This window comes from Coregonus clupeaformis, chromosome 29 (genome assembly GCF_020615455.1).
Source record: "Coregonus clupeaformis isolate EN_2021a chromosome 29, ASM2061545v1, whole genome shotgun sequence".
Classification (NCBI taxonomy): domain Eukaryota; kingdom Metazoa; phylum Chordata; class Actinopteri; order Salmoniformes; family Salmonidae; genus Coregonus; species Coregonus clupeaformis.
In genome coordinates, this window is record NC_059220.1 from 12,539,037 (window position 1) to 12,560,954 (window position 21,918).

The 21,918-nt window shown below is 44.1% G+C and overlaps 3 protein-coding genes across 5 annotated transcripts; 1 reads left to right on the top strand and 2 right to left on the bottom strand.

Moving 5' to 3' along the window:
- Nucleotides 1-1,696: 1,696 nt before the first annotated feature.
- On the top strand, nucleotides 1,697-8,523 carry LOC121544727. Of its 2 annotated transcripts, none has more exons than XM_041854818.2 (8): nucleotides 1,697-4,058; nucleotides 4,483-5,415; nucleotides 5,698-5,901; nucleotides 6,105-6,197; nucleotides 6,454-6,600; nucleotides 7,016-7,126; nucleotides 7,286-7,379; nucleotides 7,514-8,523. In XM_041854818.2, the coding sequence occupies exons 1-8, from the start codon at nucleotides 3,219-3,221 to the stop codon at nucleotides 8,215-8,217; spliced, it is 3,126 nt and encodes a 1,041-aa protein (XP_041710752.1). In that variant the 5' UTR covers nucleotides 1,697-3,218; the 3' UTR covers nucleotides 8,218-8,523. The 2 variants fall into 2 exon arrangements, with proteins under 2 accessions (XP_041710752.1, XP_041710753.1); XM_041854819.2 differs by having other exon boundaries at nucleotides 4,486-5,415.
- A 426-nt stretch (nucleotides 8,524-8,949) lies between these two features.
- On the bottom strand, nucleotides 8,950-12,634 carry LOC121544316 (cyclin-dependent kinase 2 interacting protein). Of its 2 annotated transcripts, none has more exons than XM_041854235.1 (5): nucleotides 12,503-12,634; nucleotides 10,216-10,396; nucleotides 9,920-10,052; nucleotides 9,542-9,671; nucleotides 8,950-9,293 (listed from the first exon to the last, which is right to left on the bottom strand). In XM_041854235.1, exons 1-5 carry the CDS (start codon nucleotides 12,507-12,509, stop codon nucleotides 9,091-9,093), a joined length of 654 nt encoding a protein of 217 aa, XP_041710169.1. In that variant the 5' UTR covers nucleotides 12,510-12,634; the 3' UTR covers nucleotides 8,950-9,090. The 2 variants fall into 2 exon arrangements, with proteins under 2 accessions (XP_041710169.1, XP_041710168.1); XM_041854234.1 differs by having other exon boundaries at nucleotides 10,216-10,399.
- Nucleotides 12,635-12,746: 112 nt separating this feature from the next.
- adprs (ADP-ribosylserine hydrolase) lies at nucleotides 12,747-21,775 on the bottom strand. Its single transcript, XM_041854236.2, has 6 exons — nucleotides 21,350-21,775; nucleotides 20,955-21,051; nucleotides 20,649-20,856; nucleotides 20,174-20,367; nucleotides 13,480-13,583; nucleotides 12,747-13,291 (listed from the first exon to the last, which is right to left on the bottom strand). The coding sequence occupies exons 1-6, from the start codon at nucleotides 21,534-21,536 to the stop codon at nucleotides 12,933-12,935; spliced, it is 1,149 nt and encodes a 382-aa protein (XP_041710170.2). The 5' UTR covers nucleotides 21,537-21,775; the 3' UTR covers nucleotides 12,747-12,932.
- Between the last annotated feature and the right edge of the window lie 143 nt (nucleotides 21,776-21,918).

Here is a 21,918-nt window from a genome sequence, read left to right on the forward strand (position 1 = left end):
AGATGGGCCAACATAACATAGCACACCTCATCTTTCCCAGGTGAAGTTAACCCACCCTTACCTATTGCTTTTTTCACCTCTGCCCTGGTAAATGGTGCACTCAACACATCATTTACATCCTCCCTCCTTTCCAGCACTCCAGGATGCTCCTCTCTCGTGTTCTCTCTCCCCCTCTGCCCCTCTGCCAGATTTGCTGAGCTATGCACTTGGACAAATGCTTTGGCCATCATCTCTGCTTTCTCCTCATATGTTACTGCCACATCCTCCCCACTCGTCAACACTGGATAATCCCACTCCCTTCTGACCCCACTCATCCTCTTAATCATCCCCCACACTTCTCCCACAGGTGTCGCCCTTCCAATGGTGTCACAGAACCGATGCCAACATGACCTCTTTGCCTGACGGATAGTTCTCCTCACCATGGCCTGGGCCTGCTTATACTGAATCAGATGTTGGAAGTTATGCGTCCTTTTCAGTACTCTAAATGCCCTGTTCCTAATCCTCACCATTGCCCCACTCTCAGTAGCTGCCCCCACTAACTCATACTATCTACATCTCCTCTCATATCCACCCGAGCCATCACCTGCTCACTCAGCTCCTGAAACTGATCCCACTTTGCCCTTCCAAACACCCACCTGCCTACTCCCTCCACTAACACCTCCTCCTCCCTCCAGCCTACTGTGAATGTGGTGTGGTCCTCTGTAGCTCAGCTGGTAGAGCACGGCGCTTGTAACGCCAAGGTAGTGGGTTCGATCCCCGGGACCACCCATACACAAAAAAAAATGTATGCACGCATGACTGTAAGTCGCTTTGGATAAAAGCGTCTGCTAAATGGCATATTATTATTATTATTACAATGGGGTAATGATCACTCCCTACTGTCGACTCCTCCCATACCTCCCACTCACATATTCCTGCCATCGCACTAGATACCAGAGTGAGGTACAAGGCAGTCTCTTTCCCTGTGGCTACATCAATCCTGGTCCCTCGGCCATCATTCAGGCACACCAGATCTTTATTTTCTATCAAATTTTCCATCACTTGGCCATTTCCATCCATCTGTTTCCCCCCCAAAGCGTGTTGTGGGCGTTAAAATCCCATACCACATTACCTTACTTCGTTTCCTTAGGGAGACAAGAGTAATTAGTAGGATTTAGACCTTCCCGTCTCTGGTCCACACTCCAGTCCAGTTGGTGGCGGTCATTTTTTACAAATGTCTAAAAGGATCCAGATAGTGATGTGTATAAACCAGTGGAGGCTGCTGAGGGGAGGATGGCTCATAATAATGTCTGGAATGGAGTCGTTCTCCACTCAGCAGCCTCCACTGGTATAAACCCTGGATGACTAACATGGGGGCTGTATTGAAGCCACCGCACAGCCATCTTGGTACTCCTCCTCCATTGTAAAAAATATTTTGGGAAGCTATAGAAATGCATGAATTAATGTTTACATTTGTTTTGGACACGTTTATTCTATTACAGACATACTAATGCATACTTTTCAATTATATTATGTGAGCTAAACATAAAAAGCAAACAAAAACATTTTCCTTAAAGTATTGTTTTAGAGAGCACTAATGTTACTGACCCCACTACAACAAACAAATACTTAAGTACATGTAATTTTGTCCTTGAAATATTTAATTGAAATACTGTAGAATTCCATTCATTCCTATGGAGGACTGCTCCTACTGGGGAGTGCCAATATGGCCGACCGGGGGCTTCACAGCCTCTCAGTGGCCAATACATAGCATCAGCAATCCAGGGTTAATATACATCATTGGGTTGTACAGGAGCAGGCAGTTACATTCCTGAATTTGATGTAGAGATATGTCAAAGGCTAACAGATGAGCTGTCAGTAAATTCAGTTTAATTGTTGGCAGTAGTAGCTTCCCTCCAGTGGGTGGAGGACGCTCCACCAGTCAGAATTGTAGTATGCGCAGATTCCCTGTCTGTATTGAACAGTTTATCATCCGGAAAATCTAATAGGAGTGAAATACTATTGGAGGCATTCATGTTATTATGGACAATCAAGAGAGTAGTAGTGCAATTCTTCTGGGTCCCAGCCCACTTGGGAGTGAAATAGAAGACCAGGTAGCCAAAAGGGCTTTAAAACTAGATATAATTGATATTCGTGCTCCACTGTGTAGAGGTGAGGCCAAATGTAAGATTAGAGCCATTATGATAGATGTGTGGCAGAAGAGATGGGACTCAGAGCCCAAGGGCCGGCATTTATATGCCCTCAAAAGAAAGGTTCAAGGTTCAGATTAGGAAGGAAGAGGTGATGTTTCCTCAGTTGCATCTAGGACATTGTACATTGAACTCATTATATCTGGTTGGCAAGCATGCAAATTCACATTTACATTTACATTTTAGCCATTTAGCAGACGCTCTTATCCAGAGCGACTTACAGTTAGTGAGTGCATACATTTTTTGAATGGTTTGTGTATGGAGAGTATGGTTGATGAAACAGTGAAGCATTTGTTGATGTATTGTTGTAAGTATCGGTATGTGGAAGAGAGAGAAAGATTGATGTGTAGGGTTATTGAGGTTGGATGGGGATGAGGGTGTTGGGAGGGATTTGGGGGATGGGTTGATAGAAGTTAGTAGGGCAGTTTTTTTTTATTTTCTTAGTAGTACAGGATTAGATAGGAGGGTTTAATTTATCTTAATTACTGGTAAATGTATGCATGCATGACTGTAAGTCGCTTTGGATAAAAGCGTCTGCTAAATGGAATATTATATTATTATTATTATTATTATTTAGTCTGTAAACTGTGATTGACTATACACTCCAGTACAATAGGTGGTGGCATGCAGCTCTAACATTTGTTTGCGGACCGCTATTATATTATAGAAGAAGAAGAAGAAGAAGAAGAAGAAGAAGAAGAAGAAGAAGAAGAAGAAGAAGAAGAAGAAGAAGAAGAAGAAGAAGAGAATGCACGGATACGGAAATGGCATATCTACGTTGGAGAAAAATATGGTAGCTACAGCTAGCAGTCTATTTGCTCACGCCGTGAACTGTTTCCTTTTGTAGCGTTTAACGATTGCACCGTTTCACAATATCGCTATTATTATTATTTTTTTTTTTACCAATACTGTAACCTTAGTAGATCATTTTTTTGGTCAGTAAACATTTATCGAAATTCAAGTTACCTAACCTATCGATTGGTTCAGGATTGCACATGAATATCTAGCTAGCTAGCTACAACAGTCAAAATGGCGGACAACGAGGACGAGAGCAATATGTCAAGTACAACAACAGGGGCAGATCACGGTACAATAGCTCAAGTTCCATGTGTTTCTGGATTGCCAGTAAACCAGAACCAAATCGGCGAGAAATGCATTGAAGCAAATGCACCTGAGATCACCGAAGCGCATGGCTTGACAGATTTCCTGCAAAGCTGCACAAAAGAGGATACATTCGTTGCAAAGGACTCCCAGGAGGTTGTCAGCCAAACTGAAGACAATGAACAACAACCTGAACAGAACATAACGTCTATTGTTGAGACCTCATGTATTGCAACGGGTGCAGAGTATTCTACAGTCAGTGCTGACTTTGTAAATGCTCTTGCACCTGGGACCACCATCATTTACGTGCAACCAGATGGTAGTTTTGTTGAGGGATCAGGTCTGACTGAAGAGGAGCAGCAACAGCTAGTGGAGCAGTTGGCCAAACAACAGCTTGTTACAGTGACTGAGAGTGAGGCTGCTCGCCTGTTTGAACAAAATCAAGGCATCAAAACACTCCCTACTACTTCGTCACAGATACAGTATACTATTCCCAGTACAGCACTGGCTCCCAACGAACTGCAACAAGTAATAGAGCAAGTTACCAAATCTCAGCAATCCATGGCCCAGACACCCAAGGAATCGGAGCAGGTTGTGACCACACTGGACCCCACAACTGGCTTGTTCACGACTGTTGCAGCTTCAGAGATTGCAGTAGCAAGCCCAAAGCCACTGGTCACTATGCAGAATGCATCACAGAAGCTGAAGAATGTTGCGAAACAAGTGGCACTTCAGTCCAACAATGGAACACGCCTGGTTCAGAAAAAGGTAACAACTTTTCTTTTGGTATTTGTTCATGTATTCTGTTAGAATCTAGCTAGTAATCCAAATTATTGCTTTAAATAGCTCGTGTGACTTTCACGAATATGTAAATATAATAATAATAATATAATATGCCATTTAGCAGACGCTTTTATCCAAAGCGACTTACAGTCATGCGTGCATAATTTTTATTTTTTGTGTGTATGGGTGGTCCCGGGGATCGAACCCACTACCTTGGCGTTACAAGCGCCGTGCTCTACCAGCTGAGCTACAGAGGACCACATGTAGCATGTAGTATGCTCAATTGTCAAATTCTGTTTTAAGGAGAAAAAAGCAGAAATTCGATCATGACACTTTAATCAGCTGTATCAAATCTACTGTCTGGCAATTATGACCGCCACTGACATGAATATTGTTTATATTTTACCAGCAGGAAACCATCCGAATCCAAGTCCAGATGCCCTCTGGAAAGCAGGAGGTGAAAGGACCTACGCAGACTACCATTTCAATCCCTCAACAGAAGAATTTTGCTGTGGCGAGTCAAGGCCAGCAGGTCAAAGTGTCTACGAACGGCGGTGTGAGCAGCAGCCCACAGATCATCCACATCACACCCATAGTTGGACAGCAACAGTACTTCCTACAGCAGAACCCTGGAGACCCTCCTATTCAGCTGCTACTGCAGAGCTCAACACCCGTGGTTGGCAGCTTGGTTCCCGTTGTGCACAAACTGCCCATACCTTTTCAGACCCCTGTCCAGCAGCCTTCAGGTAAGGCCCCGGTCAATGGCACAACAGTCACAGCAGTTAAACCTGCCACTGCTGCTGCCATGTCTGTCTCTGTCCCCACACTGGAAAAAGTGAAAAGGGTCAAAACCAGAATGAAAAAGGCACCGAATATCAAAACGCGTTCCGGCAGGGTGTCCAGACCGCCCAAGTACAAGGTGAAGGACTATAAGTTCATCAAGACAGAGGACTTGGCCGAGAGCCATCAGTCAGATTCTGACGACTACTCTGAGATCAGTGTGGAGGAAGATGAGGATGGTGAGGATGGTAAAAAGGGAACATCATCTATGATTTACAGTCACAAGCGGAAGGCCTTTCAATGTGAAACGTGCGATAAAGCTTACATAGGCCACGGAGGTCTGTCCAGACACTACAGGCTGAACCCCTCCCACGGTGAACTGAAGTCCCCTCCTGAAGGGACCCCTAAAACAGACGGCCCTGGTAAAAGCACAGACGCTGGGGCCGAACATAAGAAGCCGACTGAAGAAAGTAATGCCAGCAGTGTTAAAAATACATCGGTTCCTGAGAAAAGTGAGGCCTCAGAGAAAACAGCTGCTGCAACGTCAACCACTCAACAAAAAGTAAGACCCTAGAAAGTTACCTTGTCTCATCAAACGTTGACAAAAAATTACCATTGGAATGTTGACGACCCACGGCTAATTTAGCCTAAAGCTAATATGGTTATGTCTGTCTGTTATAGTGACGGTTTCCTGGACACAGACTAAGCCTAGTCCTGGACTAAAAGTACAAATCATGCACAATGGAGAATCTCTATTGAAATAGTTTTAGTTTAGGAATATGCTTAATCTGTGTCTGGGAAACCGATCCATAGTGTTTTTACTGATTCTGTTGTACTTCCAAAGGCGGATACCACGGCAACCCAAGGAGTAGCAGCTTCTACCAGGCAGACAATGGTCCAGGCTCGGGGACCAGGGAGGCCCAGAGGACGGGGCAGACCACCTACCAAAGCACACCCAGCGGTGAGACGGGGGCGACCTCCAAAGCTAGGAGGGGGAGCAGCCAGTGTGGAGCAGCAGGCCCAGAGTAGGAAAGCGTGGCTCAAAGAGGTACATCAAATTAAGCGTCAGGATTAGAAAACATTACTGACATAAAACTAAAATGTGCTCAAAGGCATTTTGTTCTAAGAATGCAACACATAGCAATGCTGTGAGTATCACATCTGAAAATCATACCTACCAATGGCACTAATGACAAAGGATAGGAATGTGTATGTACTAGTACTTTACTATGTCACTTGTCCCCTGTTTAGGTGACACACGAATGTGATAATGAAGAACTCATGGAGATTGTGCTCCCTCGTCTGGCTAAGGTCATGACTGTCTGGGAGTTCCTCCTGATGAAGGTACGGTCACCACCTGAAAAACAGTTGCATGCCCCACTTTTAGTTTTTTACACAATACATGGTTTTTGCTACACAATGTTTGAATGCATGGTGATATAGTGGGAAAATTGGATGATCAAATTGTAGGCTTGATATGGAAGCTATTTACCTCTGGACAAATGGGGGATCTTTTTATCACATTCTTAGCAACAGGCAAATAAAGAATAAGACGTTCTGTTTTTAGTTTACTGAATATGTGTATCCTATTTAACCTAAGGTGGAGAAGGGGCGGCAACCCAAAACCCCGTTTTCGGATGTGTACCAGGAGTTTGAGCAGCTCCACAGCCAGGTGAAGAAGATGGCCCAGGACTACATCAGTAACCCTCAGGGTGTCCACATGGCCTTGGAGGTCCACAATATAGAGGTACAAATAAATACAATAAAATATTTTCCAACTAGCACTGACTTTGCTGATACTACTTTGAGGGAAAATGTACTTGCCTACGACTGTGATATGTGGTTGTCTCACCCAGCTATCTTAAGATGAATGCACTAATTGTAAGTCGCTGGATAAGAGCATCTGCTAAATGACTAAAATGTAAAATGTAAGTAGATCTATATTCCTCAATTCAATCCAACTGAATGTAGCCCCTAGGGAGAATTAATAAAGCCAGATCTCAACTCAAGATCCTCAACGTATAATACAGTATACAGACTTCACATTATTAGAATCACTGCACTGGAAGTTGAAACGTATTAAAATGCATTCACAAATATTATTCCATCTTGGAAGCAAAATGTACAGAGAAATGTTTCATACTGTGCGTCCTGTCGCTTAGGTTGCCAAATCTCTTGGCATCTTCGATGAGGTGAACAAGTTGAAAGTTCTGAACCCACCAACGCAGCAGAATGTCACCAACATGGCAATCAAGAATGTCCGCTACATGGAGGTAAGGAAAGCACAATTTAAGTTAGACTGCACACTTTTCTCTAAACTGTTATGGAATTATGGCATTATTATGCAATTTTTTTCATAGTAATGAATTGTTATGAGATGCTCAGATTTGAGTAATTGTTAGGTTGATGCAAGTCTTATTTTCTCTACCTAGAATTCTAAAATGTTACCTCCAACAAAGAGATTTAAAATGGAAAACCAGGCTGGTGTTCAGATCCATCAGAACGGCATTGAGACTTCCACAAAAGGTATGTTGTATTTTTTACCTGCTACTAACAACTTGTGGATAGATATTTGCTATATGTCCAAACCAAAAGTTGGAAGAAATCATGGAAGATCACTTGTCATCATCTTCTGCTTTCATTTCCCTGTATCCTCTCAGAATCAAGTGAGGCCAAAGTAGAGAACACCGCAACAACAAGCATGAAGGACATTTTACCACATGCTCAGGTGCCCACCAAGAGCACAGCAGGATCTCAAGCTACTCAGACTGCTACCATCACACCACAGGTTGTCTCATCTAACCCAGAGACCAACATAACACCCATGGAACTGATCCAGGATCACTTATCCAACAGCATGACAGAAACAGTTGACTCAGTGGGAGAGGACGCCATGGAGACAGATCAGGGTGTGTCTGGTACAGAACCTACTGAGGTCCTGAGCACCAGTGACATAGCGGATCAAATGAAGGAGCTAGAGAAGGCCTTGGCCACAGACCAAGTCGCAGTTGATCAGCAGCCCAGGAGTACTCAGCCGCAGCAGTCCAACCCTACCCCAGTCCAGCAGAGTGGCCTGACCCAGGCTGTCTCTACCTCTAGCGAAGGAGGCCAGGTGGTGGTTCAGGAGGCACAGGGCAGCCAGGAGGCCCAGGGCTGCCAGGAGGTCCAGGAGATCTACATCCAGACTGAGGGGCTGACCATGCACCTAGCAGAGGGCCAGGAGGGCGAATTGGCCTCGGAGCGCATCATCATCGTCAACGGGCCTGACGGCACCACTATGCACATCCGCGCCCCTGAAGGAGTCCCTCTGGAAGCAGTCCATGCTCTGCTTGGTATTGAGGCTGAGGGGAAAACACAGCAGTGATTTGTTTTGTTCCTGCACACCCGGACACCAAGCACACATCTCCCATATTGATTTTTTCCATCTGGTGGATTTTAAGTGTATTCCTGGTATTCTTTGTAAATTTGTAAACATTATTTTCGATGTGGTGTTTTCATAGACACATTAATAGCCCTTCCTTTAACAAGTGCTTAGTTTGTGATATGTTTATATGTAGATAAATATCAAAAGCAGTACAAAAAAAAGTTGCACTATTTTATTACTTTTTATATATTTGGCTGTAACATTTTTCCCCTAGGGGAAATAAAATAAATAAAACGTTAAAAGAAATTGTGGTTTTATTAATTTCCATGTTGCAGTACAACCATTTCATATGCTGTACAGTTTAACTCATTTTCCTCTTAATAAAGAATGCGAGAACCAAATCATTCTATTATTTCATGGAGTTGAAACCAGCAGTATTGCTGTGCTTGATTGAGTGCATGAGTTCCTTTAATGTCCAATACAGTATACTCCTGAGTGGCGCAGTGGTCTAAGGCACTGCATCGCAGTGCTAACTGTGCCACTAGAGATCCTGGTTCGAATCCAGGCTCTGTCGCAGCCAGCCGCGACTGGGAGACTCATGGGCGGCGCACAATTGGCCCAGCGTCGTCCAGGGTAGGGGAGGGAATGGCCGGCAGGGATGTAGCTCAGTTGATAGAGCATGGCGTTTGCAACGCCAGGGTTGTGGGTTCGATTCCCACGGGGGGCCAGTATAAAAAAATATCTATTCACTAACTAAGTCGCTCTGGATAAGAGCGTCTGCTAAATGACTAAAATGTAAATGTAATACTAACAAGTCCATAAATAGAATAGAATCCCATTCAAATATGAAAAGAATGTTCCAACTGATGTTTGTTAAATTGGCCTATGCCCTGTCTCTAAAAGAAGACCCTCTAACAGTAACCTTGCCCTGTCATCTAGGTACGGCTGATACAGCCAGCAGGAGAGGTACACCATTGAAAGGTCTGGGTTAGTTGTGTGAGCTAGTTCCTGAAGAATAGCCAGTTTCAGTGTCAGTTCTTGCTTGTAGGCTTCGTAGAGCTTGGAGGAGATGTCCGCTGCAATGAAAATAGAGACATATTTTATAAAACTTTACATGTCATGGAACATAAATGGTCCATACTAAAAATACCTCAAGTGCTAGTTTCCCGGATACAAATTAAGCCTACCATAGAACTAAAACGCAATTGAGAATCTCCATTGAACGTGTTTTTTAGTCTAGAATTTGGCGTAATCTGGGTCTGGGAAACCAGTTCAATGTGTATTTTCAAAGCACAGGGCATCTTAAACTGATGAATAGTCTCACCGAACTGTGACGTAGGCCAGGTCTGAAACAAAGGAGTTTGTCTTCCTCCTGTTCCATACTGGAATGTCTCCAGATCGATGATCCCCTTCTCAGAGGAAACTAACTTCTCCATTTTTGATACAATACGAGTCTGATGGAAATAAAATAAAAAGTCAGTAATGACACAAACAGCACAATTGTAGCCTGGTCCCAGATATGTTTGTGTTGTGACAATGACCATTGAGTTGGCAAGACAGTACAAACAGATCTGGAACTAGGCTACAATTGTTGGTCTTGCCAGAGAGAAAAAGAGAAGGTGGAACAATCCTCAATCAAGATTTGGCAGATTCTTCCACAATCTTTGGTTCTGTTCAATAATGGCACAAATGATTGACTTACCATTTTGTCCATGACACTTAGCAACTTGTCACACTCCTCTTCTAGTTCTCTATTGTTTTCAAATGCATTCTCTGAATTAGAGCTGGCAGAGGTGTCCTGACCCGCCATCATGACTTGCATCTCTTTCTGTGAACTGATTTTAATAAAGGGATAAGGTCTCTCACATTGGCATGACTTTCCTCCCAATTCTGTCTAATAATCCATGGATTTATACATGTATTATTATCCCACTACAAATCTTACAACAATTGCCTCATTGGTAGAAACCACACATTGCAGAACATGGATTGACTTACTCTTTATTGAATCCTAAATTGACTATCTTATTTGCAATGGTGGATCCTTCATCATTCAGTCGGTCCCATTTCAGAATCAGATTGTGCCAGTCTGCTGCATTGTCCTTCACTTTCCTTGCGCTGCCAGTCACTGCAGACTGGGACTTCCTGCCAGGAGTGGTCGTCTCTGATCCTTGTAGGCCTACTGGGGAAAAGACAGACATACTTATATGTGTGACCTAAGAGAGTGTGCCTGCCTGCTAGTGTCTTTGGTGTGGCCAAAGATATGGGAAGAGGTAATTTACTGATAACCAGCTAATGGGTAGTTGAGAATATTAGATTAATTTGTATTGCATAGATAGAAGATGCAATAAAACATAGCAAGTGATTCACCAGCTGACACACAAAGGCTTCTTACTAACTACCATTATGGTTCTATGGATGTAGCCAGAGCCATATATTTATTTTGAACACAAATATAAACGCAACGTGCAACAATTTCAACGATTTTACGGAGTTACAGTTCATATCAGTCAATTTAAATACATTTATTAGGCCCTAATCTATGGATTTCACATGACTGGGCAGGGGCGCAACCATGGGTGGGCCTGTGAGGGCATAGGACCACCAATTGGGAGCCAGGCCCACCCACTGGGGAGCCAGGCCCAGCCAATCAGAATGAGTTTTTCCCCACAAAAGGGCTTTATTACAGACAGAAATACTCCTCAGTTTCATCAGCTGTCCGAGTGGCTGGTCTCAGACAATCCCGCAGGTGAAGAAGCCGGATGTGGAGGTCCTGGGCTGGCGTGGTTACACGTGGTCTGCGGTTGTGAGGCCGGTTGGACGTACTGCCAAATACTCTAAAACGACGTTGGAGGCAGCTTACAGTAGAGAAATGAACATTCAATTTTCTGACAAGAGCTCTGGTGGACATTCCTGCAGTCTGCATGCCAATTGCAAGATCCCTAAAATCTTGAGACATCTGTGGCATTGTGTTGTGTGACAAAACTGCACATTTTAGTGGCCTTTTATTGTCCCCAGCACAAGGTGCACCTGTGTAATGATCATGCTGTTTAATCAGCTTCTTGATATGCCACACCTGTCAGGTGTAACTTCAATGTTTTAGTTTACCGTACTTCGCTACTTGAGTCATCTCTCTCCATGTTGCTTTCCACACAGACCTAGCCCCGCCCCGTCACCCAATGAGCGCATTTGTTGGTCCTTGACCACGAGACAATTGCGTTCAGTCTGCATGGTCAATGCAGCACATGCAACAATGTTGATGACAACGATGCTGTTTTCACTTTGCTTCTTAATATAAATCCACTAGCGTTCTATAATTACTATTAGTTTGTGTTTATTACATCTGCAAACAGCTTGTTTGTCTTTTCTTAGCAAGATGGGCCTAAATCTTGTTCGCCGCTAATCGCTAGTTAGCTGGCTAGCTAACTAACTAGCTAATACATGTACTGAGTCAGAGGACACGTAATTAGCTATACAGCCTGATAATACCAGTGATGGTGTAGACCTAAATCAGCATGTTGTTTGTAAAACAGTATCTTCTAAATCAAAGAGGAATACACAAAGCATGAATTTGTTAGTTACATGAAGTAGCTAAGAGAACATTAAATGTAGCTAACGATTATAGGATCCCCTAGGAAACACAACAATTTAGTTCCTACCCTCTCAAAATAACTCCTCCCTGGCATTTTCATGTCAAACAACACTGTAATCAAAGTGCCAACTATTATATTCTAACTATAGAATGATTTCAACAGTTCACACAAGTGTTTTGATCTAAATCACAAGTCAAATCGCAATTGCAACATTTGGTTAAAAATAAGGCCTAGATTGTTTGCCTTATTGTGCAGCCCTATGTGGCAGTATGGAAATTATCTCAAATGAGTGCAGGAAAAGCAGAAATTGATGAAAATACTGAAAACGATTTTTATTTTAAGTTAAATTGAACAGTACAAAACTATCAGAATGGAGAAAGACCCATTGAAATCCCTTAGAATGTAGGTGTTGCCACCCTAGGGGCACGTACTACTCGGCAAATGTAGAACTTGTATTATTCAAAAACATCAAATACTGTCATACCGTCCTTAAAAAAAAATATATATATACCGTGATATATTTTAGCCATATCGCCCAGACCTAGTATCTAGCAACCTCTGGTCCAGGGCGTCGTCAGAAGCTAGACCAGAGCTAGTAGTAGCTAGCTCGCGCAGCAGTGGTCGTCAATCAACATTGAATTTGTGAACACCATCCACCTCATTCGCTAACAACACTAGATTTATTACATTACCTTCCATTGTTATTGTATATCCATGGCTTATGTTCTTAAAGTCAAGTTAGTTTATTGAAGTGCCTTCTGAAACACACATTTCTTCCTAAGTAAACTTCCGCATATTTCTTCTTCTGGGTCTGACAGACTATCAGCGCCCGTGAACATACCGCCACCTACCTCACGGAGTTTTAACTACAAGGGATTTCAGTGTCTTGCACCTCCCAGTACATTCTCAGTAACAAACACAAATACATCATAAAGCTTCTGACATTAAAAACTGTTTATTAAATACTTTTCTCCATCAAAAAAATGGCATACAGTAACTCATGTTAAATCCATAATGGGGGTTTTCATGACAAACTAATTTGTTGAACAGATGACAGAAGGAGGACCACGGAATAAGATGACATATGAAATAGCTATCAATGTATGTTTATCTCTGTCAAAGTCATTTAGTGGTTGTGGGATCATGTGCTGCTGTGTGTGGCTGACTGTCGGTCCCAGAGTCTCCCTCAGCCGGTGCCTGGTGGTACAGAGTGTGTAGGCGCTCAGCATTTATATCAGCATCCTCTGCCCCTTCACAACAACGCTGCCAGATTTGGGGGATAGCATCGATTCCATAGTGTGCCCCTGCAATGGCCCCCGCCATGCAGGCAATGGTGTCTGTGTCGCCCCCCAAGGCCAGACTGTACGCCATTGTCCTCTCCAGGCCACTGTAGCGCTCGGGCAGACCCTCCCGGGGTTCCAGGCAGTGCAGCACACAGAAGATGGCAGTGGGGACAGAATGCAGGGCTGCAATGCCATTGCCTGAGTACAAACACAGAAAGAAATACATCTTTAGAGTGAACTAAAATTGCTAGTCTATCATACTAGCTGGTGACAAAAGTGATAAACTAGTAAATTATATTCCAAGACCAGCAGAGAATAGCAAAATCCTAGAGGGATAATGCCACCATTGAATATAGTTTGCATTTACCCCATAAGTCAATACTGACCTAACTCAGATATGACCTCTTCAATGCTGACACTGTTGTTCCTTTCCATCAGGTCCTTGACTCTGTGCAGACGATCACAGAATGGGAACTCTGACTCGCTGAAGCTGGAGATACAAAACAGAAAAGAAAACAGAACAAGACGAAAGTCACTTGGCTCTGTCATATCCTCACATGGCCTCTCCTATCATTGCTACGCTGACGATACACAACTAATCTTCTCCTTTCCCCCTTCTGATAACCAGGTGGCGAATCGCATCTCTGCATGTCTGGCAGACATATCAGTATGGATGACGGATCACCACCTCAAGCTGAACCCTGGCAAGACGGAGCTGCTCTTCCTCCCGGGGAAGGACTGCCCGTTCCATGATCTCGCCATCACGGTTGACAACTCCGCTGTGTCCTCCTCCCAGAGTGCGAAGAGCCTAGGCGTGACCCTGGACAACACCCTGTCGTTCTCCGCCAACATCAAGGCGGTGACCCGCTCCTGCAGGTTCATGCTCTACAACATTCGGAGAGTACGACCTTGCCTTACACAGGAAGCGGCACAGGTCCTAATCCAGGAACTTGTCATCTCCCGTCTGGACTACTGCAACTCGCTGTTGGCTGGCCTCCCTGCCTGTGCCATTAAACCCCTACAACTCATCCAGAATGCCGCAGCCCGTCTGGTGTTCAACCTTCCCAAGTTCTCTCACGTCACCCCCCTCCTCCGCACACTCCACTGGCTTCCAGTTGAAGCTCGCATCCGCTACAAGACCATGGTGCTTGCCTATGGAGCAGTGAGGGGAACGGCACCTCTGTACCTTCGGGCTCTGATCAGTCCCTACACCCAAACGAGGGCATTGCGTTCATCCACCTCTGGCCTGCTGGCTCCCTTCCTCTGCGGAAGCATAGTTCCCGCTCAGCCCAGTCAAAACTGTTCGCTGCTCTGGCACCCCAATGGTGGAACAAGCTCCCTCACGACGCCAGGACAGCAGAGTCACTCACCACCTTCCGGAGACATTTGAAACCCCACCTCTTTAAGGAATACCTGGGATAGGATAAAGTAATCCTTCTACCCCCCCCCAAAAAAAAATTGTAAAGTGGTTATCCCACTGGCTATAGGGTGAACGCACCAATTGGTGAGTCGCTCTGGATAAGAGCGTCTGCTAAATGACGTAAATGTGCCCTTGAGCAAGGCACTTAACCCTAATTGCTCCTGTAAGTCGCTCTGGATAAGAGCGTCTGCTAAATGACTAAAATGTAAATGTAATGTAAATGAAAGAAGAGGAAAGAAAAGTTGAGAACCAAAAACTCTCCTCCGTGCATCAGTTATTTCTTCAAGCACCCTAGAAAAGGAGTACCCTTTTGTTAGAATTCGTCATTGGGCGATTCCACGCCAGGATAGACCAGAGTCCACTCTGGAAATGTGAATTGTTTGAAGAGTTTATTGTTTATTGTTCCAAACAATATGTCTAAAAATAACCCCCAAAAAAAAAAAAAAAAATAGGTATTTTGAGATATTAATATGAATATTTTAAATTGTTGAATAAATTAACGTACAAAAATAAAATACAATTTCGAGCACACTATAAGGAGAATAATGACACCAAGATGTAGCATGTACAGTTCACAGATCATAGGGTCTTACAGGAGGCACATATACAGGGACTTAACCCTAATTGCTCCTGTAAGTCGCTCTGGATAAGAGCTTCTGCTAAATGACTAAAATGTAAAATGTAAATGTAAAATGGCCACTTTCTTTATGATATTCTCAAAAACAGTCTGCGATACAAATGTAAAAAGCATCTTTCCTCCCAATGAAGTTTCTATGTGAGATTTGCCAGAACAATCTGAGATAGCCCAAAAATATTTTTGCTATCCTGGCGCAGAATGGGCCCATTCTCTAATTGCACACTATTACTCCTGTTTACATGTACAGTTGAAGTCAGAAGTTTACATACACTTTAGGTTGGAGTCATTAAAACTAGTTTTTCAACCACTCCACACATTTCTTGTTAACAAACTATAGTTTTGGCAAGTCGGTTAGGACATCTCAAATCAAATCAAATCAAATTGTATTGGTCACATGCGCCGAATACAACAGGTGCAGACATTACAGTGAAATGCTTACTTACAGCCCTTAACCAACAGTGCATTTATTTTAAACAAAAAAGTAAGAATAAAACAACAACAAAAAAGTGTTGAGAAAAAAAGAGCAGAAGTAAAATAAAGTGACAGTAGGGAGGCTATATATACAGTAAAATAAAGTGACAGTAGGGAGGCTATATATACAGGGGGGTACCGTTGCATAGTCAATGTGCGGGGGCACCGGCTAGTTGAGGTAGTTGAGGTAATATGTACATGTGGGTAGAGTTAAAGTGACTATGCATAAATACTTAACAGAGTAGCAGCAGCGTAAAAAGGATGGGGTGGGGGGGCAGTGCAAATAGTCTGGGTAGCCATCATTAGCTGTTCAGGAGTCTTATGGCTTGGGGGTAGAAGCTGTTGAGAAGTCTTTTGGACCTAGACTTGGCACTCCGGTACCGCTTGCCGTGCGGTAGCAGAGAGAACAGTCTATGACTAGGGTGGCTGGAGTCTTTGACAATTTTGAGGGCCTTCCTCTGACACCGCCTGGTATAGAGGTCCTGGATGGCAGGGAGCTTTGCCCCAGTGATGTACTGGGCCGTACGCACTACCCTCTGTAGTGCCTTGCGGTCAGAGGCCAAGCAGTTGCCATACCAGGCGGTGATGCAACCAGTCAGGATGCTCTCGATGGTGCAGCTGTAGAATTTTTTGAGGATCTGAGGACCCATGCCAAATCTTTTTAGTCTCCTGAGGGGGAATAGGCTTTGTCGTGCCCTCTTCACGACTGTCTTGGTGTGTTTGGACCATGATAGTTCGTTGGTGATGTGGACACCAAGGAACTTGAAGCTCTCAACCTGTTCCACTACAGCCCCGTCGATGAGAATGGGGGCGTGCTCAGTCCTCTTTTTTTTCCTGTAGTCCACAATCATCTCCTTTGTCTTGGTCACGTTGAGGGAGAGGTTGTTGTCCTGGCACCACACGGCCAGATCTCTGACCTCCTCCCTATAGGCTGTCTCATCGTTGTCGGTGATCAGGCCTACCACTGTTGTGTCGTCGGCAAACTTAATGATGGTGTTGGAGTCGTGCCTGGCCATGCAGTCATGGGTGAACAGAGAGTACAGGAGGGGACTGAGCACGCACCCTGAGGGGCCCCCGTGTTGAGGATCAGTGTGGCAGATGTGTTGTTACCTACCCTTACCACCTGGGGGCGGCCCGTCAGGAAGTCCAGGATCCAGTTGCAGAGGGAGGTGTTTAGTCCCAGGATCCTTAGCTTAGTGATGAGCTTAGAGGGCACTATGGTGTTGAATGCTGAGCTGTAGTCAATGAATAGCATTCTCACGTAGGTGTTCCTCTTGTCCAGGTGGGAAAGGGCAGTGTGGAGTGCGATAGAGATTGCATCATCTGTGGATCTGTTGGGACGGTATGCAAATTGGAGTGGGTCTAGGGTTTCTGGGATTATGCTGTTGATGTGAGCCATGACCAGTCTTTCAAAGCACTTCATGGCTACAGACGTCAGTGCTACGGGTCGGTAGTCATTTAGGCAGGTTATCTTAGAGTTCTTGGGCACGGGGACTATGGTGGTCTGCTTGAAACATGTTGGTATTACAGACTCAGTCAGGGACATGTTGAAAATGTCAGTGAAGACACTTGCCAGTTGGTCAGCACATGCTCGGAGTACACGTCCTGGTAATCCGTCTGGCCCTGCGGCCTTGTGAATGTTGACCTGCTTAAAAGTCTTACTCACATCGGCTACGGAGAGCGTGATCACATAGTCGTCCGGAACAGCTGGTGCTCTCGTGCATGCTTCAGTGTTGCTTGCCTCAAGCGAGCATAGAAGTGGTTTAGCTCGTCTGGTAGGCTTGTGTCACTGGGCAGCTCGCGGCTGTGCTTCCCTTTGTAGTCTGTAATAGTTTTCAAGCCCTGCCACATCCGACGAGCGTCAGAGCCAGTGTAGTATGATTCAATCTTAGACCTGTATTGACTCTTTGCCTGTTTGATGGTTCGTCGGAGGTCATAGCGGGATTTCTTATAAGCGTCCGGGTTAGAGTCCCGTTCCTTGAAAGCGGCAGCTCTACCCTTTAGCTCAGTGCGGATGTTTCCTGTAATCCATGGCTTCTGGTTGGGGTATGTACGTACGGTCACTGTGGGGACGACATCATCGATGCACTTATTGATGAAGCCAGTGACTGATGTGATGTACTCCTCAATGCTGTCTGAAGAATCCCGGAACATGTTCCAGTCTGTGCTAGCAAAACAGTCCTGTAGCTTAGCATCTGCGTCATCTGACCACTTTTTTATTAGCCGAATCACTGGTGCTTCCTGCTTCAGTTTTTACATCTACTTTGTGCATGACACAAGTAATTTTCCCAACAATTGTTTACAGACAGATTATTTCACATAATTCACAATTCCAGTGGGTCAGAAGTTTACATACACTAAGTTGACTGTGCCTTTAAACAGTTTGGAAAATTCCAGAAAATGATGTCATGGCTTTAGAAGCTTCTGATAATTGACATAATGGGAAAATCAAAAGAAATCAGCAAAGACCTCAGAAAAAAAATTGTAGACCTCCACAAGTCTGGTTCATCCTTGGGAGCAATTTCCAAACGTCTGAAGGTACCACGTTCATCTGTACAAACAATAGTACGCAAGTATAAACACCATGGGACCACGCAGCCGTCATACTACTCAGGATGGAGACACGTTCTGTCTCCTACAGATGAACGTACTTTGGTCCGAAAAGTGCAAATCCATCCCAGAACAACAGCAAAGGACCTTGTGAAGATGCTGGAGGAAACAGGTACAAAAGTATCTATATCCACAGTAAAACAAGTCCTATATCGACATAACCTGAAAGGCCGCTCAGCAAGGAAGAAGCCACTGCTCCAAAACCGCCATAAAAAAGCCAGACTACGGTTTGCAACTGCACATGGGGACAAAGATCGTACTTTTTGGAGAAATTTCCTCTGGTCTGATGAAACAAAAATAGAACTGTTTGGCCATAATGACCATCGCTATGTTTGGAGGAAAAAGGGGAAGGCTTGCAAGCCGAAGAACACCATCCCAACCGTGAAGCACGGGGGTGGCAGCATCATGCTGTAGGGGTGCTTTGCTGCAGGAGGGACTGGTGCACTTCACAAAATAGATGGCATCATGAGGAAGGAAAATTATGTGGATATATTGAAGCAACATCTCAAGACATCAGTCAGGAAGTTAAAGCTTGGTCGCAAATGGGTCTTCCAAATAGACAATGACCCCAAGCATACTTCCAAAGTTGTGGCAAAATGGCTTAAGGACAACAAAGTCAAGGTATTGGAGTGGCCATCACAAAGCCCTGACCTCAATCCTATAGAACATTTGTGGGCAGAACTGAAAAAGCGTGTGCAAGCAAGGAGGCCTACACACCTGACTCAGTTACACCAGCTCTGTCAGGAGGAATGGGCCAAAATTCACCCAACTTATTGTGGGAAGCTTGTGGAAGGCTACCCGAAACATTTGACCCAAGTTAACCAATTTAAAGGCAATGCTACCAAATACTAATTGAGTGTATGTAAACTTCTGACCCACTGGGAACGTGATTAAATAAATAAAAGCTGAAATAAATAATTCTCTCTACTATTATTCTGACATTTCACATTCTTAAAATAAAGTGGTGATCCTAACTGACCTAAGACAGGGAATTTTTACTAGGATTAAAATGTCAGGAATTGTGAAAAACTGAGTTTAAATGTATTTGGCTAAGGTGTGTAAACTTCGACTTCAACTGTATATACACTGCAACTCAATATTTGGAAGGTGTACTTAATGTTTTGTACACTCAATGTATATTACTGTATTACCATACGTATTTATATATTCCCGCTACCAGTCACTTTTCAGCCCTGTTTACATTTATATCCTACTACCAGTCATGTTTTATGTATAAACCTACCTCAACCACACCAGTACCCCTGCACATTGAATAAGGCATAAATATCATACCCCCAAAAAAATGCTAACCTCCCCTGTTATTGTAGCTCAATTGGTAGAGCATGGCGCTTGTAACGCCAGGGTAGTGGGTTCGATCCCTGGGACCACCCATATGTAAAAATGGTCGCTTTGGATAAAAGTGTCTGCTAAATGGCATATTAAAAAGGTTAGCACGTCTTGGGAGTATGATATTTGTGCGTCTGTAACTTTCTCACTCATCATTATTCACGATGAATTCAGGACTATCCGTAATCATGGTAGCATCCTCATCAATGTAGAAGTGTTTCGAAACATTATATTCTTATTTACAATAAAAGTGACTCCAAAACGACACAATGCATTATTTACAATTTCTATTGGGCACAAAATAATCTGAAACACAACCAAAACAAACAGCAAATGCATGCAACAAATTTGTAGAATAACACGCTTGATGTAGTCATTGCGTGCTATAAATATGGGACCAAATACTACACTTTTGACTACTTTAATACACATAAATGAATTTGTCCAAATACTGTTGGGGGGATTATGTACAAAAAGGGCTGTAATTTCTAAAAGAGCTCTCAAGGTAAGAATTTCACTGTGTTTTCACCTGTTGTATCCTTTGCACTTGGTAAATAAACGTGGACAATTTTTTACTATCTGTTTAAGTACTTACACTCTTGAGTCACTGCGAGCAGCATCTTCTCCTTCCACCTCCTCCATCTCTGAGATGAGTTTGTTGATAAACGTAGGCCTGTGTGGCAGTTCCAAACCCCCCTGTAAAGACAGGTGGACCGCGAGGGCCTGGAGCACTGCTCCATTGTAACCCAGAGAACAGGAGTGGGTCAACATCGCACCAAGCCTGGAGTACTGGGAGCAGAGAGAGGGAGAGAAATAGATAGGAGATACAGAGATAACAGACAGAGCGAGAGCAGAGAAAGAGAGAGAGGATTTAAGTATAGCAGTGCCTAGCAAAATGAAGACAGTTAAATTGGAATGGTTGTTAGGGTGACAGTAGCCTTATATCCTCCTCAAACAGCGAATCTGTTGAGCTGCTAGCTGGTTTTCTATCTGAGGAGGATGTAACAAGCTAGGATGGCCAGTAATAGTAGCCACTCGCCCCCACCACACATTCTATCACTATCACTAACCCTCCTAATGTCAACTGGGTTACTGAAAGCCAGTGCGAAAGGTGCAGCCCTCATCGCACCACCATTCCCAAAGGAGCCGCGGCCACTGAACTGAGCCCGAGCCGGCTGAAAGACATCATTAAGGTGTGGAGATGCAAGCTTCCTCAACACCTGGATCACACCTGCCCCGTACCCCCGCCCTGGAGAATGGCTGTATTCCTTTGCAAACCTGCAGAGAAAAAGCACCCCAACAAATATTTACATTTTATAGATGCTTAACAGTACTGAAACTGTAATGCACCGACGGACCCCAACTGTCTACTTTACCTGCGTGCCATGTCTTGTTCATCAAACCCTGCCCTGGTCAGCAGAGACTGGACAACACAGCGCGTCATGGCAGTGTCATCACTGTACTGCAGAATACCTGGGGACACACACAATGATGATGATGATAATTGATGATGACGACGATATGGTAATGTGTTGGTGGGTGTCTGATATTGGGCTTAGAGGCACATTCACAGAAGACTGCTATAAATGTGTTGCCATTTCCCATTAAATATAGGTTAATGTTGCATTGAGCAATCCACATATTTTATAGGGATTAGGATTAAGCGGGGAGGGGGGCTGAGGTAGATACATGGGGATAAATGTGAGTATTTGTACTGTATACAAATAAGTCTATTGTTTTTCAATATTAGTAGTGATCAATCTTGTCTCACCATCGCCGCGACTCTCATCCTCCAATCCGTTCAAATGCTGCAATACGCGGTCCATGGGCACCTCCTCTGCACCTTCAAATTCTCCACCAACGCAGTCTCCCAGCACCGCAGCAACCAGTGCACCGCGGAACCGAGACAAAGAGGCTGGTCCTCCCGCTCCCCCTGACCGCACCGCCGTCATGGCCATGTTGTAACTTGTGAATGACTTTTGCTTGCTAAATTATCTGTACCCTCCTCTGCACAAGCGATTGATCTCCAGTTCGCTGATGATAGCTAGAACAAATCAACAACAATGTCGAGTCTCCTTTCCTGCTTCCTGTTGACGTTTAGTTGACTATTTGACCTGTGAGAAACGTTGAGCGTTGCGGCTAGAAATAAACGATTTTGCTAGAACAATAACTAACCCAAGATAGTTCATCTGTGTCGTTTTCAATGGGAGCAAATGAAGCATAGTGGGCAGAACAAGCAAGGACTACCGAGATCCTATTGGTGAGTTCTAGAATTATTTGCATATTTCCGTTAGGGAACACCTTCTCTGTAAAGTGCGCGTGTGCAGTAACTAAATTAGC